Genomic DNA, 18,884 nt, shown 5'->3' with positions numbered 1-18,884 from the left:
TTTTCCTCCCCCACCTTTCTTTTCTCCTCTTTTAGGAGTGCCTCTTTAGATGTAGAGCCTATCTACACATTTAGGGCCCACATGTAAGTTTTATTGAATCTATACTTAAATTAACAACTATAGTTATTGTTAATTATTATTAATCCTCAGACCTTATAATTTTCTCATATTTGTTTATATTAGAAAAGACATTAGTTGAGTAATACTTCATTTGATTAGTAATTGTATTAGTGAGAGTATAATCAGTGCTGTTCAAATTTACATGTTTGTTATTTTTATTTTAAACAGTTTTTAGATAACAACATAAATTTAGAGGTTGGGGAGATACAGATAATGAGTTTCTTCATAGGCTTTATAAGTAATTTTTTCCCTCTTTTCCTGTAATAGTGGTCCTGTTTTGTCATTAGCTATTAGTTCTAATGGAGAACAGTGTTTTAGTGGTGGTATTGATGCAACCATCCAGTGGTGGAATATGCCTAGCCCTAATGTGGATCCATATGATACATATGGTAAGTGAAAGGTTTAAAATACTTTTTTAAGTGAATGGAGCTAACAAAATATTATTATAAGGTTGTTTAAAAATGTATTAGTCTCCTTGCTTAGTTTTTCATTTATTATTAATTTGCTTTATTAAAGATAAAAATTAAGCAGTATTGTGGCATGGAATATTTAAGCCTGTGAATTGGTACTTTGTGTCCAAAAATAACAAATGATATTAATTAGAACATTAATTAATTTTAGTACTATTTAAAGAGGAGAATAAAATTTAATACAAGGAACAATTTTTTAAGCTTAAAATATTTAGCAGAAAAGAGTAGAAACAAATAGAATGGTTGAATAAACAGTGGTCTACTTAATGGTTCATTTACATAAATTCAAGAGCTCTTTGGTCTTTTTATTTAAGACATACTTGGTGCCTAAATTTGTCAAGTATAGTGTTAGGCTGTACATCAGGAAATAAGAATCAGTCTAATGGAAAAGACAGACATTTAAAAAAGCTAGGGAGTGGAGTCTGTGGTTAGAAATTGTAATAAACAGTATGAAGATAAAAGTAATATGAAAGAGAGTCTCTTTAGATATAGTCCAAAACAGTGACATTTAAGACAAAATCTAAAGGATGAAAGGAAACCTTCAGGGGTTCCTGGTGGCTCAGTCATTTGAGTGTCCGACTCTTGGTTTTGGCTCAGTTTATGATCTCAGTGTCGTGGGACTGAGCCTGGGACAATCTCTGCACTAAGCACAGAGTCTGCTTGAGATTCTTTTTCCCTCTGTTCCTCCTGCTCGCTCGCTCACTCTCTCTCTCTTTCTCTCAGATAAATAAATAGATAAATAAATAAGTAAATTATTTAAAAAAAAAAAAAGAAGCTTTTAATAAAGAATTTTAAGCCAGGAAGTGACCAGTAAAGGTGGATTTTAAAAGGTGACTCTGGTTATTATAAGGAGAATAGATTGGGGTGGGAAAAGTGAAGAAAAGAATACAAATATAATGTTATAATGTAAAGTTGTAGTGTAAGGGTCTAGTAGACTAGGTGAAAGGTGATGTTTCCATGGTCATGAGGACAGTGAAGCAGTTGGTAGCAGAGTGGTTGGGAGAGAAACGGATTTGGGATGCACTGGGAAGTAGATAGGATAGGCAGAATCTGGTGATAAAGTGGATAGTGATTGAGTGGACAAAGTGATGGGTAAGTGATTCTTAATTTTGTTACTTTGTAAAACAGCTTTATTAAGATATAATTCACATGACAAAATTCACCTTTTTTATGTATACAGTTCAGTAGTTTTTATTATATTCACAGGACTGTGCATCCATCACCACTAATTCAGGACATTTTTATCACCACTTCTGAATTTTTTTGACATGAGCAGTTGGTATATAATGGTAGCATATTGAAATGGGGGCAGAACAGGTGTGAAAAGATTAAAGATGATGGCTTTAGATTTCAGTCATGTTCAGGTTACTACTATCAAGTAGTTAATAATCAAGATAGGAGAATGGATTGTATAACACAGGGGAAGTTATGTTGTGCAGGGCACAAAGGGAAGGCAAGTACGGAGGAACTCTGACATTGGGAGAGTGACTAGAGCAGGAGAGCCAGCAAAGAAAACTGAGAAGGAGAGAGACCAAGGTGGCTCAGCGGTTGAGCACCTGCCTTCGGCCCAGGGCATAATCCTGAAGTCCCAGGATCGAGTTCCCTATCAGACTCCTTGCGTGGAGCCTGCTTCTTCCTCTGCCTGTGTCTCTGCCTCTCTCTCTCTCTCTCTCTCTCTCTCTCTCTGTGTGTCTCTCATGAATAAGTAAATAAAATCTTATAAAAAAAGAAAACTGAGAACGAGTGGCCTGTGAGGAAGGAGGAGGTACAGGAAAATGTGGGATCATGGAAGCATGCCAAAAGAAAAAAACATTTTGAGAACAAGGTAGCAATCTGCACTTTCATATTTTGCTAAGAGGTCTAATATGAGGATAGATAGCAAAGTTCCTTTTTTTTTTTTATATGACAAATAGGTCACCTGGGTCTTAGCGAGAGGTTGGATGCTGGGACTAAGATCAGAGCAGAGGATGAAGGGACCTGTGGGCAACTTTTCAAGGCACACTCTGGATGAAAAGCAATGTGATGAGAATAACCAAGAAAAGAAATGTTCAAAGAAAGAAAAATATGGGGAACCTGAGTGGTTCAGTCGGTTAAGTGTCTGCCTTTGGCTCAGGTCATGATCACAGGGTCCTGAGATGGAGCCCCATAACAGGTTCTCCTCAGCAGGGAGTCTGCCTCTCCCTCTTCCTCTATGCTTACTCTTTTGTTTTCTCACTCTCTCAAATAAATAATCTAAGAAAAGAAAAATTTTATTAAACTTGTTAGAAGAAAGTTTGTCATTGGTGATTTTAGCAAGAGTTATTTTGGTGGAAAAAAAGTTATTTTGGTGTAGTGATGCTATGAGAAACCATGTTACACTGATTTAGAGAGTGAATGAAAGGTAAAAAAGCATTTTACTCAATATGCTCTTCTGCTATCTGTTGGAAGGGTGATACAAGGTTTTTATTTGAGTCAGTAGATTCTAGAGCATATTTGTTTGCTGTGGTAATGATCCTAAGGAGAAGGAGAATTATTGTATAGTAGGGAAACTATAAACATGAAAGCAAGTTAGTAGGTTGAATGGAATCCAGAATTTACCTGATAGAATTATCATTTGAGAAGAAAGTAGACAGTTCTTCTATCTGGAAGCAAGGAGTAAGGTGGCTCTAGACACTAGTAAGTAGATTGAGTGGAGGAAAGACAGGAGAGGGGTTCTTAATTTCATTGCTGTATTTTCTCAGTGAAATCGATAATCAGAGATAATCATTCTGAAGAAGGGAAGTTGGAAACTGAAAATTCTGGAGATAATAAGAAATAGTTGTGGGAAGTCGGAATTTTCTAGAGAAACAGGATTGTAGGCCAGATGGTGCACAGTGTTATTATTAGCCACCATGTCCATCAAACGGTAAATGGATACGTAAAATGTAGTATATCTATTCAATGGATATTATTTGGCATTTAGAAGAAATTCTTTAAAAAAAAAAAAAGAATGTTATAGCATGTCTCTCATGTACTGAGAGACATGCTATAACATGGATGAACCTCGGAAACATTATGCCAGTCACGAAAGGCCAGTTGTATGAAATGTCCAGAATAGACAAACTTAGAGAAACAAAGTAGATTAGTGGTTATGTGGGCTGCAGAAAAGCAGGAAGAATTGGCAGTGGGGGGTGGGAATGGCTAATAAGTGATGGAAATGTCCTCAAATCGATTGTATAATAAAAGCCATTGAATTGTACACTTTCTTTTTTTTAAGATTTTATTTATTTGAGAGAGAAAGAGGGCGAGCAAGAGTGGGGGCAGACAGGGGCACAAGGAGAAGGACAAGCAGACTCCCTGCTGTGGAGCCCAACATGGGGCTTGATTCCAGGTCCCTGAGATCATGACCTGAGCCAAAGCTAGGCATTGGGCAGCTGAGCCACCCAGGTGCCCCCTCGAATTATACACTTTAAATTGGTGAATTATGTGATACGGGAATTATATTTCATTAAAGCTGTTTCTTGAAAGTGTATGTTCTTTATAGAAAATTCCAAGAATACAGGAAAGAATTATGGTGGGGATAAAAAATAACCCATAATTCCACAATTTAAAGATGACCACTTCAGTTCTTCTTATGACCATTATGGGTAGTCTTTATACTTAATTATATGGTGAGTTATCTTTATCCAAAACATTTTTTTCCAACTTCTTTTAGCTAATTTGTGTTTGTTTGTTGTTTCTTCCCAGAGCCAAATGTTCTAGCTGGCACTTTAGTTGCACATACAGATGCTGTCTGGGGTCTTGCTTATAGTGGCATAAAAAATCAATTACTGTCTTGTTCAGCAGATGGCACTGTTAGGTTATGGAATCCACAAGAAAAATTGCCATGTATTTGCACTTACAATGGAGACAAGGGTAAGTAAATTTTGCCCTATAAAAAAAAAAAAAACGCTAATTTTTTTAGAATTTGGAAGATAGAAAGGACAAAGCAGATGATTACTGTTTCTTTGCTACTCCAAGAGACACGTTGAAAGAATTTCATAAAGCTTGTCATGATAATCTTTTTACTCTTAGCATTTCTTATAAGCAAGTGTATCGTATAGCTCAGTGCTATTTGACTTTTTCCAGGACATGTCCTATTTAAAAAATAAAGCTTTCTAATCGTGAAGTAGACAAATGAGGCTGCTCATAGGAATAACATGAGGCTCTCCACTTGCTCTGGGTGGCTGCACTCAAAGACTGAAGGGATCACAGTCTTAAGCATACCTAATACATATGAGCACACTGAATGAGAAGTCTAGCCTTATAATCATTGAATCAGCACCCCTAAGTAGGAAGTACAAACTGAGTTACATGTAGAATTTCAAATCTTTTCCTGTTAAAGAAAGCTTTAAGCAGTTTGCTTTGTGATAACTTTTATTTATATATGTTTATGTGCTGGCATTAGGTTTTCTGAGTCATTTTTAAGTTATTTTTAAAAACCAGACCTTTTCTTTTTATTAGAAATTATGTTTTGTCTTAAAGCATTTTAGATAAATAGTATGTGTTTACTTTTTGTAAGATCTCTTAGATACCTTAGTGATAATGCTAATTTTTCAATTACTCAAACTTTTGAGGTAAAAATTTATTTAAATATTTGTTGCCTTTACTTCATCTTGATAATTAATCGTTTGACACTTTGGATTTCACCTCGTTGTGCATGATCTGGCTAATTGAATTTAATCTATTGAAGACAAATTGCTGCTCAGGACATGGTAGGATAGTACTGCATCGGTAGATTCCAGACTCCAAGCTTTATTTTCAGAGATCTAAAAATTCAACTTGTGTGAGCTACTCGATATGGCTATAAGTCTCAAACCAGTGCAATCTCCCAAGAAAGTGATGTGAAAATGCTAATTTATCATTTTACAGTAAAAAATAAATATGGCAAGTCAGCCAGAAGACTCACCTAGATTTTTTTTTCTTAGAAGAAAATGCATAAAAGAACAAATGACTTCTGTACATATCTCCTTAGTACTTTGAGATCTCCAACTATATTTCCTTCTACTATTAAATAGAATATTATAACAACTAAAAATAATTGAACGGAAGTTGCCTATTATATCTCACTACCCTAACAGAATTGCTCTCTTTTTCATTATGAACATTATTTCAAAAACACTTGAGTTCCTTTTTCTTATTAGCAAACAGGGATTTCTAAATTGTTTTTATATTGAATCTCTTCGGGCTTCTTTTCAGAGCATGGAATACCTACATCGGTTGACTTTATAGGCTGTGATCCAGCTCATATGGTGACCTCTTTCAACACTGGTAGTACAGTAATTTATGACTTAGAAACATCACAATCATTGGTGATGCTTTCATCACAGATAGATTCTGGTAAGTTTTCATAGGTTTCCTTGAAACTTAAAAAGGATTATTACACAATAGAGGGTGATCTTTTAAGTTTTACATTTTGACTATTTGAATTTATGATGAATTTATGAAACAACTTCAACTGTGTTATAGTTGTATTCCTTTACATTATTTTTGCAGTTTTCTCAAATTATGCTTAAAAGCTTGGAGAGTTTAGGGGATCACAGAGAGTAGGGCAATATAAATGTGAAAGTAGAGGAAATAATTTTAAAGTTTTAGTGGAAATACAGGGGCGCCTGGGTGGCTCAGTCGGTTAAGCATCTGCCTTTCAGGTCATGATCCCAGAGACTTGAGATTGAGCCCTGAGTAGGGCTCTCTGCTCAGTGGGGAGTCTGTTTCTCCCTTTCTTCTTTCTCTCCACCCACTTATGCGTGCACACGCGCTCTCTAAATAAATAAATAAATAAATAAATAAATAAATAAATAAATAAATAAATAAAATCTATCTTTTCAAAAGGTTTAATGAAAATACATGTGAAAGTAGAGAAAATAATATAAGCCTGGTTGCTGGTTGCATCCTTGTGGTATCATTTTAATGTGCTTTCTCTTTTCTTTTTATTTCCTGTAAACAAGTTATAGATCTAGAGACTTATTCATATTTGGGTTTAATGTTTTTGTCTTCATTATAAAGTTTTTAAAAGTTTTTGGCAAAACTACATTATAGTAACTTGTGAGCTTTTATCAGGAGTAAATATTGTCTGGTGTATCGTTTTCTTTTTTTTTTTTTTTTTGGTTTATCGTTTTCTTATGTAAAGTCTTGATGATCATTACCCACATCCATTAATTCTGTTGAAAAATGATTTTCTAATTCTTTCATTCCTTCTCCACTTAATAGCTAGAATATTTCTATAAAAAGGAACACTGTTCATCAATAATCTGGTTACCCTGGAGTTAGTGATTATAAGTGAAGAGAAAGATTAATATTGAACCCTCCCCCACTTTATCAGTTTTCAAAATGAGGTGGTTTCCTAGCATTACCCAGAGATGTTCATTGAGCCTTTTGGGTGTTGTTTTTATTACCATTATAATCCCTAATCTCAGATATAAATGTATCAGATGTGTTTTAGTCTATTGCAGATATTATCTTTATCATTCCTCAGATTGTTTCATGTTTGGCTAGTGGGAGCGTATTCAGGTTGGCTCTTGAACCCTTTTGACATGACTCTGGTAGTCATTAATAGCTTTCTTACTTTCTGATGTAGCAAGATGTTTTGGGTTCATCTTGTTCATTTTGTGCCCCAGACTGAAAGCATGCATCTCTCTAAGAAGCCATGGTTTCTTTGAGTGGAAAAATGGCATTTAGAGACTGCAATATAGGTATACTTAGGCTTTTGGATTGGTCCTCATGGCTTTTATGGCTCTTGAGTTGCTCATTGGTTTAGGCTTTTTCAGTGGACAGAGCTAGAAATGCATTTTAAAAAAAGAAAAGAAAAACACTGATAATTTCATACAAATATTTCCCGTTAAAATTCAGATTTATCTCATTGCTTTTTACCTCATCTTAATCATGCTGAAACTCTTGATTCTCAGCAAAATCATCATCATCTCTTACTTGATTTATTCCACAGTACAGATACAATCATCTCAGAATAACAAAACCAACACCACCACCAATAGTTTGATTACTGATAATAGTTTCATATTCACAATGTATTCCACTAGAGATGATACAGTCTAATTACTGTGCTTTAAAGTCAACTGAAGGGGCATCTGTGTGGCTTGGTTGGAATTGAGCCTTTTGTTGGACTCCCTGCTGAGCAGGGAGCCTGCTTCTCCCTCTCCCCCTGCTTGTGCTTGCTCTCTCTTTGTGTCATATAAATAAAATCTTTTAAAAAATAAAGTCACTTGAAATTATTCATTTTGTTTGTCTGCTTATACCCCAGTTGGATATCTAGTTAACATTCATTTGTCTAATTTTACTTTTGGGGTTTTTTTGGGGGGGGAGTTGCTTTTAAAAAATCATTTTATGGCAGCCCAGGTGGCTCAGCAGTTTAGCACCGCCTTCAGCCCAGGGCCTGACCCTGGAGACCCAGAATTAAGTCCCACATCAGGCTCCCTGCATGGGGCCTGTTTCTCCCTCTGCCTGTGTCTCTGTCTCTCTCTCTCTCTCTTTTTCTCTCTCTGTCTCTCATGAATGAATAAATAAAAATCTTTAAAAAACATTTTATAATTATTTAAACCATTTAAATTGTTTCATGGTCAAATCTCAAACCAAATTATAGTTAAAGAAGTGTGTTTCCCAGCATTTTTTCAACTCTAGCCCCTTTCTCCTTCTTACATGGGTAGTGTGTCTAAGTTCAGTTAAGAATTCTTAAATATATGTGGAATGACTGATAGCTAAAATCTAATAATGTTATTTTCTCATTAGTTTTGATCCCTCTCTGTTTTTCCCCCATCTCTAATAAGAAATTAAGAGCTTGGTAGCAAAGAAAGGTCTCGTCCCTAAGAACATGGATTGCTGTTCTTTGTGGTTTTTCTCTGAGTGTGGGTTGGATGGGAGTGGTTCCTTGCAAACGTGATTTTTCTTGTGAATTTTTTCATTAAATGCTTATTATTCATTCATGGGCTGTTTATTTTTTATTATTTTACTTATTTTTAATTTTTTTCATTGGAGTTCCAATTTGCCAACATATAGCATAACACCCAAGTGCTCATCCCGCCAAGTGCCCTCCTCATTTCCCATCACCCAGTCACCCCAAACCCCCGCCCACTTCCCCTTCCACTACCCTTTGTTCATTTCCCAGAGTTAGGTGTCTCTCATGTTTTGTCACCCTCACTGATATTTTTCACTCATTTTCTCTCCTTTCCCTTTATTCCCTTTCACTAATTTTTATATTCCCCAAATGAATGAGACCATATAATGTTTGTCCTTTTCTGATTGACTTATTTCACTCAGCATAATACCCTCCAGGTCCCTCCACGTCGAAGCAAATAGTGGGTATTTGTCATTTCTAATGGCTGAGTAATATTCCATTGTATGCGTATACCACATCTTCTTCTTCTTCTTTTTTTTTTTTAAGATTTATTTATTTATTTATTCATGATAGAGAGAGAGAAAAAGAGGCAGAGACACAGGCAGAGGGAGAAGCAGGCTCCATGCCAGGGGCCTGACGCGGGACTCGATCCTGGGACTCCAGGATCGCGCCCTGGGCCAAAGGCAGGCACTAAGCTGCTGAGCCACCCAGGGATCCCCTACATATACCACATCTTCTTTATCCATTCATCTTTCAATGGACATCGACGCTCCTTCCACAGTTTGGCTATTGTGGACATTGCTGCTATAAACATTGGGGTGCAGGTGTCTCAGCATTTCACTGCATCTGTATCTTTGGAGTAAATCCCCAGCAGTGCAATTGCTGGGTCATAGGGCAGAACCTTTTTTTTTTTTTTTTTTTTGTCTTTTTCTTTTTCTTTCTTTCTTTTTTTTTTTAAAGGGCAGATCTATTTTTAACTCTTTGAGGAACCTCCACACAGTTTTCCAGAGTGGCTATACCAGTTCACATTCCCACCAACAGTGCAAGAGGGTTCTCTACATCCTCTCCAACATTTGTGGTTTTTGCCTTGTTAATTTTCCCCATTCTCACTGGTGTGAGGTGGTATCTCATTGTGGTTTTGATTTGTATTTCCCTGATGGCCAGTGATGCGGAGCATTTTCTCATGTGCTTGTTGGTCATGTCTGTGTCTTCCTCTGAATTTTCTGTTCATGTCTTTTGCATGGGCTGTTTATTTAAAGTAATAATTACTGTGGATCTTTAAGATTCTAAACCACTTATACTGACATTCCGCATTAAAATATTTCTAATTTTTCTTAAATTTGAGCTTAGTACTCCATAATAATGTCCATCATTATAGGACATGATAGCTTACATGTATGTTTTAAGAAACTATATCTCCCAGATTTTTATTTTACACAAATGCGTTAATATTTTAATGATTCTTATTTTTTGGTAAGCCTAGAAAGGCCATCATCTAAATTTTAACTGAAGATTTGAATTTTAGTGCATTATTTTCCTTTATTTTTCAGGTTTACAATCCAATAAACACATTAACAGAGTAGTAAGTCATCCCACACTTCCTGTTACAATAACTGCTCATGAAGATAGACACATCAAATTTTTTGACAATAAAACGGGTAAGTTGGTTGTCTTTCTTTTTAGTTAATAATATTGTAAACTTAAGATGATCAAAAATGCTATTCTTTTTATGTAAAACATACTAACTTTTTGCCTTAAAAATTGCCAGGTACACCATTTTAACTCCGATTTCTGCTTTACTTAATGTGGTACACTTCCATGTTAAATTCTGCCCCTTAGGTGTATATAATACTTTGTAATACCAATTACATTTTCTCCATGTCATGTTAAATATAAACCCATCCATTTGAAATTTTTTCTTTTATATTCTGTTGTGAAAGGCCTGGAGTTTGGCATTTCAGAGATATACTCTTAGAATTATTCCTCAGGAGATGAAATGATGAAATCTGGAAATTGTTTACTGTTATTCTCCCTCTAGTTCTTCTGTGAGGAAACTTACCAGTTATATAGAAGTCAAATTAAATTTTAATTTGGCCGTAGGGTGGTTTCTTTAATGACCTCTGTTTCATCTGTTAGTAGAATACCACATAAAATACTGTTTGTGCTCAGTTAGGCTTCTTTAAGAAGCTAAAACGGGTATTAAAGGACTTCCAAGTAAGAAATTTAGAAGTTAATTGCAACATTATTGCAGGGCAACAGATTATCAAGCAAGACAAATCAAAACTATAGATCTTTTTGAAATGTCATTCATTCATTGATTCATTCAAGTAGGCTCCATGATCCTAAAATCAAGAATAAGATGCTCTGTCGACTGAGCCTGCCAGGTGCCCCTCTACAGATTTCTCTTTGAAGGTTATATAGGATGTGGTTATAATTATTAATCTCTAGAGTCTTAAAATAAATCCCTGTGTTCAAATAACACTTTAATGGACAGATTCCTTGTAATTCAGTAGAACAAGTTGAGAATCATTTAAAAAAATTTTTTTTTCAGATAATTTCCTTTACTGTATTTCTGAGATTCTTTTAAGGTTAACTATTGAAGATTTACATTTACGTTTGTAGGAGGAAGGTCAGAAATTTTAGTAGCTGTATTAACAGCAAAATTTATTCATGAGAGACACAGAGAGAGGCCGAGACATAGGCAGAGGGAGAAGCAGACTTCCCTGCAGGGAGCTTGATGTGGGACTTGATCCCAGGATTCCGGGATCATGACCTGAGCCCAAAGGCAGACCCTCAACAACCATTGAGCCACCCAGGTGCCCCAGCAATAGACTCTTAACAATAGAAAAATTCTTTCTAAATCCTGTTTCACTACGCACAACATTGTGTGAAATTAAACTGTAAATTGCATTCAGGTATACTGTTTCCAGAGAATTTTTTTCCCTGAAAATTGGTAACTCATTTAAATGTGGTAAACTAGAATATTTTCTGTTGTTTACAGCTAAATTTTTAATGGAATATTCTATCAAATGACTGGTATGTTTATTGAATTATTTTCATCTGAAACATAGAAATTAATACTCTGGATAGATTCAATGAATTCTTAGATTTGAACAAAAAATATTTTTAGGTTTTGTATTCTGCATGGCACTTGTTTGAGGAAAATAGAACGTGTGTCTCTGTGTGTATGCACATGTGTACATTCATGCATGCAGTAAGATGAGCCATGCTAGATAAAGGAGTCTTCATAGTGAGGGTTTGATCTTTGCTTTGAAGAAATGGTAAGTTTTGTGTTGTTTTTTTAAGTGAAGAAGGTAGTAGGAAATTCCAGATAAGGGCCTATTTTGAACAGAGGCAGCATGGTGATAGGAACTTGGGCTGGAATAGAAGTTTCTTATAGGTAAAGCTGAAGAGGTAAGTTTGGAGAAGAGAAACTATTAGGGACTTTTCAGAGCCAGGCTAAGAATAATGGATTTCTGTTTATGCTGTGTACTGTGAAAACTATTTACAATATTTGAGTGGGGGTTTGTAAAATTGGTTTAGAAAGATTATGTAAATTGCATTACCTAGGAGATCTTTGACTTTAAATAATTTATAATTTCACTTTCTAATGTTTGTTGTAGAGAGATATTAAGGGTTCATGATTTTTAAAATTGTGGTAGAGATAGACATTTGAGTTGCATATACTGTGCCTCTGAGGAACTTAGCTTAGTGATAGTGAGTTTGGGAGGTGTACAAGTTAAGGATATGGGGGAGTTGGAGACTGAAGATCCTGAAATCATTGTGGGCTCATTCATTCAGTACAATTTATTGAGTGTCTGCCATATCCTTGGCAGAATTTTCAGTGCTTCGTGAACAAAACAAAATGGTCCTCTTAGAATTTAATTTCTAGTGGTGTCTTGCTTACTTCAAGTGGAGACATCATTCTGTTTGATTTACATAAAGTAACATGTTTGTTCTTCTATAACTATAAGGTAGATAAGGTATTATATTTCCATTTTACACTTGAAATAAAAGGCTTAAGAGAAGTTTCTAATTTGTTCATTGTTACACAGCAGAGAGAAATTATGGGGTTGATGGATTCACATGCTGCATGCAGTTTGCTTCCAGAGTCTACATTTTTTAAAAATAGCTTTTTCTTCCCCATTTCATAGAGGCTCACAGTAATGATTACCCAAATCAAAGGTGCTTAAGGTGCCAGAAAAGGGAAAACAGGTGACATCATTTATTTTCCTCCATTATGGAAGGAGAGAATTAATTTTGGTCAGTGAGGAGAGGTAGTAGTAGAGGCATGAGGCAAAGTGAAATTGGTTAAATGTGCGAAGCTGCAAATATATGTTGGCAAAGAAGAAATCCTAAGGAAGTGTCAGAAGTTTTGTGACTGAAGTTTTGTGAGTAGATTTGTTTGGATGAAAGAATTCTTTGCTTTAAGACATATTAAATTTAGAAGATACAGGATCGTTCTTAGGAGAGAAGTTAGAACTAGATTTGTGAATTAAGACTTACTGCCATAGATTTGACATTTTAAGGGAAGCTAATGATGCTTGGTATTTAACTTCTGATAATTTGAGATTATTGGCCTGGAGCTCTGCCATTTCATGCTTGTGTATTTGGGAGTTTTTTTTTTGTTTTGTTTTTTGTTTGTTTTAATAGGAATGTTGCAAGAAATGGATTCTAGACCTGATGAATTATGTGGGGCTAAACAGTTAAAAGATCATATGTTGAATGATTATACTGTATCTCAGGATAGCAGAGAAGAATCTCTAAAATTAGTTATTAGTATTAGTGAGAAACAGACAAATGTGATTTGGAATGTTGAGACACTAATTTCCTACTTAATTGATGATGTTAGTATTACCAGAAAGTGATAGAACCTTTTATGTTTTTCAGAATAACTTTTTGCACATTTAATTATGTTGTGGTTTTATATTCAGTCCAGGAGCTATAGTAATGAAAGTAGATCTATTTCATGTCCCAGTGTGGAATGTCATTAGGGGACCAAAAATGATGATTGGGACTAGAATTCTGGAGGTCTGTCATCAGGAGCTGCTCAGGTATTTGAGTAATAAAGACTTCTGCAGAGTGAAAGGGGAGGAAATTTTTAAAATATCAGTATTTGCTATTTTATTCCTTCTTGGATGAATCAATTTTTGATACTGCTTTCCAGCCATCAAAGGCATATATTGCCAGTGCAGAGGCTAATCCTCTTGTCCCCAAGGTACTTATGCAACACAACTTTGTATTCATAACTTGTTTTTAAATTTTAACTTGCCATTGAATCCCATTTTCTTCCCAAATCTTCAGTGAAGATATCCATTAAATCCCATTTTCCATAGTAGCATTTTTGCTACTGTATGGGGAAATCCAGAATAATTTCTCACCCCTCTCCTCTTTCTTTTTTTTAAAGATTTTATTTATTTATTCATGAAAGACACACAGAGAGAGAGGCAGAGACACAGGCAGAGGGAGAAGCAGGCTCCATGCAGGGAGCCCGACGTGGGACTCGATCCGGGTCCCCAGGATCATACCCCAGGCCGAAGGCGGTGCTAAACCGCTGGGCCAGTGGCGCTGCCCCTCTTTCTTGTTTCTAATGTATAAAATGATTGAGATTTCAAAGGGTAAATGAATTTAATTATAGTAGAATCTTTAGCTAGGGATATATCCTCTAGTGATTTATTTATCAATAATCCTGTATAATCTTTACATCTTAATGAGAAAGATTTTTTTCTGTTTTAAGTTTAGTTCCAACTATAGATCTTAAGCCTTTGATGTAACCATACAGTCATTATGCTTTCCACTGTCTACCAGGTACTGTCAGATTCATGTCACACAGATGTCTTTTTTTTAGGAATAACTGGGAAAGTTCTGCATTAGAATTAAAATTCTCTTTAAAAAATTATTACAGGCGTACCTCTGTGGGTTCAGTTTCATACCACTGCAGTAAAGCTCATTTGGCATTTAAAGTGAGTCAAATGAATTTTGGTTTCTCAGTGCATATAAAAGTCATGTTTACACCATATTGTTGTCTACTAAGTGTGCAGTAGCGTTATATCTAAAAAAACAATGTACATACCTTAATTAAAGAATACTTATTGCAAAAAAATGCTAACCATTGCTGAGCTTTCACCAATTTGGAAGCAGTCATCCCAGATCACTATAACAAATAAAATAAAATTGAAAAGGTTTGCAATTTTGCAAGAATTGCCAGAACGTGACAGAGACACAAAGTGAGCAAGTGCTATTGGAAAATGGCACCAATAGATTTGTTCAACACAGGGTTGCCATAGATCTTCAGTTGGTAAAAAACGGCAATATCTGTGAAGTGCAATAAAACAAGGTATGCCTGTATACTGGGCAAACGTTGGAACCTTTAAGTGATAGAAGGCAGACACAAAAAGCCACTTGTTATTGTGTGATTGCAACTGTATGAAACATTCAGAATAGGCCAAATCACAAGAGAAAGAAAGCAAATTAGTGGGAACCAGGGACTTTGGGGGAGGGGAGAAATAGGGAGTGACTGCTTAATGGGTACGGGTTTCCTTTTGCAGTGATGAAAATGTTCTGAACTGGATAATGGTGATGGTTGCATATCACTGCGAATGTTCTAAAAGCCACTGAATGATACCTTCCCAAATGGTTAAAATGGTAAATTTTATGTTATGTGTATTTTACCACAGTAAAAAATATATTGCTGTAGTGATTGTCTATTTTATGTTGATGCTATATTATGGTTTCTGATCTCACAAGTTATTAACTGTTTGTGAAAACTTTATCTTCTGTTATGTTTTGTTTAGGTAAAATGATCCATTCTATGGTAGCTCATTTGGATGCTGTTACAAGTTTAGCAGTAGATCCTAATGGAATCTATCTGATGTCTGGAAGTAAGTCTGAACTTCTGTACTGCCACAAGCTTTATTAAAAGAATTGTTCCTCAATAATATACTTTATTTGTTCTTTTATTACAGGCCATGACTGTTCTATTAGATTGTGGAATTTGGACAGCAAGACATGTGTGCAAGAAATAACAGCACATAGGAAGAAATTAGATGAATCGATTTATGATGTAGCTTTCCATCCATCAAAAGCATATATTGCCAGTGCAGGGGCTGATGCCCTTGCCAAAGTATTTGTGTGAACCAACAAAAACTCACATCTTAACAACAGATTTGCTTGAACAGAAAGAGGGTCTGCATCACTGCCATCAGAAAGGTTACTGATATGACACTACGTGTGATCTGCCTGGTGAAGGCTATTCGAGGCAGGCATAAATTGATGGAAATCACATCTTAATGTCAGGCTCATTAATTTAATTGTAATTACTGTATCTCGTGGGACAAATAAAAAAGGACTCCATTAATTGTGGCCTGTACTGGATATGAACTGAGCGTATGTCTGTTTTTTAGGTATCTTTAAGCCAATGTGGAGTCTGATCTTACACAAAAGACTTTTATTTTGGACTCTGTGTGCTGCCTTAGGGTTAGGAATGTGGTGCTCTTGTTGGGGGGGAAGTGAGCTCCAAGAGTAGCTTTTTTTCATCTCTTAGTGATTTTCTGTTTATCAGTTGAATGCCACAGATTCCCTTTTAAACTTATTTTGCTTTAAAAAAAAAAGAAAATTTAACTTAAAATATTTTAGCATTAGTTGCACAAAATGTTTGGATAAAATTCTAGTTTTTATAAGTCTTTTTATATATTTAGCCTGTCACAACAGTGCTCAAGATTGTATTGAAGTTTTTCTGCATTATACAACCCTAAAACACAGAGATCTCACTGACCCGCTGCCGTGTAACCACACTTTTTCCTTCTTTTGCCTAATACAGCTCAGCTAAGTCCTTCCATAAAGATGCTAAATCACCTTCATCATCACATAATTGTCTTCATATAAACCAAGGACTATTAAGTGTATTAAAATGAAACAGTGGGGTTTAGTACTCCAAATGAACTCTTTAAAAAGAAAAAAAACGAACTAATCTTGGCATCCTATCACTATGTGATATTTTGTACATCTTACTGTATTTACAAGTTTATTTATCAAGGATTATCCATCTTGCTAATAGCCTATTATTTATTTCACTTTTTGTTGGTCTTTATATCCTTTTATTAATGTGCTAAAGAAACCTGTATATCTATTTTGGGACTCTTTGAATAGTCTAAAATAGACTAAAAATGGAATATTTTATAGTTTAAGTTACAAATCAAGGTGATTTCCCCCAGATGCATAACTTGGTTTACCATGATTCCAAACAAAAACTATCTTGTTTAAAAATATTTGGAGTAAAATTTTATTTGCATTACAAATAGGATACAAAAATAGTTGAATCAGGATACAGAAATTTGCTGTGTTTGGACTAGTTATCCCTGTTTTATTTTTTCAGATGTGCTTAATTTTATGGTGTAACTAAAGATTTTGTTTGTGTAATGCATGATTAAGACAATAAAGTATTTTTTCTAGTCTTCCAAAAACTTTTCTGATCAGTTTGCGAGTTTTGATGAGTTTTGTAAGGTTTTTGTTTTACAAACTATGAATCAGCAAATTTTTAAGATTGTACCACATAGCAAACGTACAGCTGTTGAAAAATAATGTATATAAAATGCATATAATAAATATTAAATTGTGTACCTGTATGTTACTGTTGGCTACATTATTTTGTGTTGAATAATAAAGTGCAATACTTTGCTCTCCATCATTAAACTAGGAAATGGAGATGATTTTTCAATGAGTCCTTCATTTTTATGCTGTTTTGTTAAACTTTGTATTGCTTGTTGAGACTCTTAATAAGATTAGAACAGTCAACACTAGTAAGAATGACTTTCTAAGTATTTCATCCCATTTGGGAATTTTAAAAAATCTTCTATTAAAATCAAATAATTCACAGTAACCAAAAAAAAAAAAAAGAAAAAAAGAAAAAGCGGAGATCCAGTTTTAAATTGTTTCCTTAAACATTCTATTACTTTATTAAATCTGGATTTCAGTTAATAGTGTTGTCATTCCTATCTAGCCATACCTGTTTCCACAAAAAAGCAAAGCAGAGAATAAACTGGATTACTCATTAATTAAAAGCTGTCTATATAAATGATATTAGGTATTAGTATCTTGAAACTTTTTCCTTCAACAAGGTAATATCCTTTTTCTTTGAAGAATATTTCAAATGGAATTAGAAGTTAACATTAAAAAATTTACATGACAGAATTCTGTTTGCCTACTGCAAAAAATAATTACATTGTGTATACATTGAGAAATTGTGTCTTCTACCATAAAAATCCTAGTGTCAATTTTAGTCATTGCTGGTGAAACACTAAAATTTTTCAGAAGTTTCCTTAAAGTAGATTTTTTTGTTTTCTGAAACTTCAACTTAATGAACAAAATAAGAGGCATATTTTCTTCTTGGTTTTGGAAATAACAGTTTTTTCCAAAGCTAATGTGGTTTCTGGCAGCTATTCAAAACCAGTGCATTACTGTTTAACTGAAATGTGATTATCATCATTGCAGTACATACACGTTCACCTCTTGGGATGTATTAAAACTGAAATGAATAAAAATTAGTATATATGTTTATTTTTCTCTTTGGTTGTATTTTTCTCTGTTAAGCATTTGGAAGAGACTACAGGATGCAAAAACCAAGTCTCATTTTGCATGCTCCCATTTGTGACTTAATGAGGAATTATGTAGATTCATTTAATTATGAAATGGTGGTTTGTAAAGTTTAAGAATATTTTTATATACAAACTTTAATATGACTTTATCAATATTTAATCATTCTTTTTCATACTTTATTTTCATGTACTCTTCTCACATATCAATTTAAGTTGATACCACTAACGAGGAGCATCTTATTTAACACATTAAGTGTTATAAATAGCCTAGCATATTTGAAATTTAGGCATGCCTGCTAAAGTTGGATTGTAATACAAATACATCTTTTTAAAAATCCTCTTTTATTCATTTTTGGTAATACTTTATCTTATTTACTTACACAAAATAATTGATGGTAACTTAATAAAGTGGTCGTTTCTGCTCCTAGTGCTCTTTAAGTCAATCAGAGTGTTAGTCTCCCTGGTTCCTCAGATGCCTCAGGACTTTGTCCTTTATGAAATTACCTCCTTTAAAAATGCTTTTGATGTTTGGAGGCTGGGTTTTCATTTAAGCTTAGTTTTTCATTAATTAAAATTTCCTTAATCTTGAACTAATTTTTCAGGGAGTGGCATTCTCAGCTAAGAATTTGTGATCTGTTTATTGAGGGAAAACGTTAAGCCCATTTTTGCTTAATGAAAATTCTTCTTGTGACATGAATCATTCTTATTTGGGCCCCAGTTTATTGTCTTCCCATACCCCATTTTGTCAAATTTTTATGTTGTGTTAAAGACCATTTCGGCCTTTCCAATATATGGCCCTTCCATTTGTTTTACACAGCCTGTAAAATTGTTAGACTCAAAAGATTTAATGGAGGG

The 18,884-nt window shown here is 34.6% G+C and overlaps 1 protein-coding gene across 7 annotated transcripts in view; it reads left to right on the top strand.

Moving 5' to 3' along the window:
* The window catches only part of STRN3 (striatin 3), a 112,383-nt gene extending 95,323 nt beyond the window's left edge, over positions 1 to 17,060 (top strand). For 6 of the 7 annotated variants that reach the window (XM_049113606.1, XM_025443887.3, XM_025443885.3 and 3 more), the window contains 7 exons: positions 36 to 83; positions 388 to 509; positions 4,296 to 4,463; positions 5,787 to 5,927; positions 9,987 to 10,094; positions 15,231 to 15,317; positions 15,402 to 17,060. In XM_049113606.1, the coding sequence (XP_048969563.1) occupies positions 36 to 83; positions 388 to 509; positions 4,296 to 4,463; positions 5,787 to 5,927; positions 9,987 to 10,094; positions 15,231 to 15,317; positions 15,402 to 15,571 (844 nt within the window). In that variant the 3' untranslated portion in view covers positions 15,572 to 17,060. Of the gene's footprint in view, positions 1 to 35; positions 84 to 387; positions 510 to 4,295; positions 4,464 to 5,786; positions 5,928 to 9,986; positions 10,095 to 14,984; positions 15,082 to 15,230; positions 15,318 to 15,401 lie in introns of all 7 variants that reach the window. The other variant, XR_004818281.2, reaches the window with a different exon arrangement.
* Positions 17,061 to 18,884: the final 1,824 nt, after the last annotated feature.

Source organism: Canis lupus, chromosome 8, assembly GCF_003254725.2.
Source record: "Canis lupus dingo isolate Sandy chromosome 8, ASM325472v2, whole genome shotgun sequence".
Classification (NCBI taxonomy): domain Eukaryota; kingdom Metazoa; phylum Chordata; class Mammalia; order Carnivora; family Canidae; genus Canis; species Canis lupus.
The sequence above is the reverse complement of the archived record's forward strand: the minus strand, read 5'-3'. Positions and strand labels throughout refer to the sequence as shown.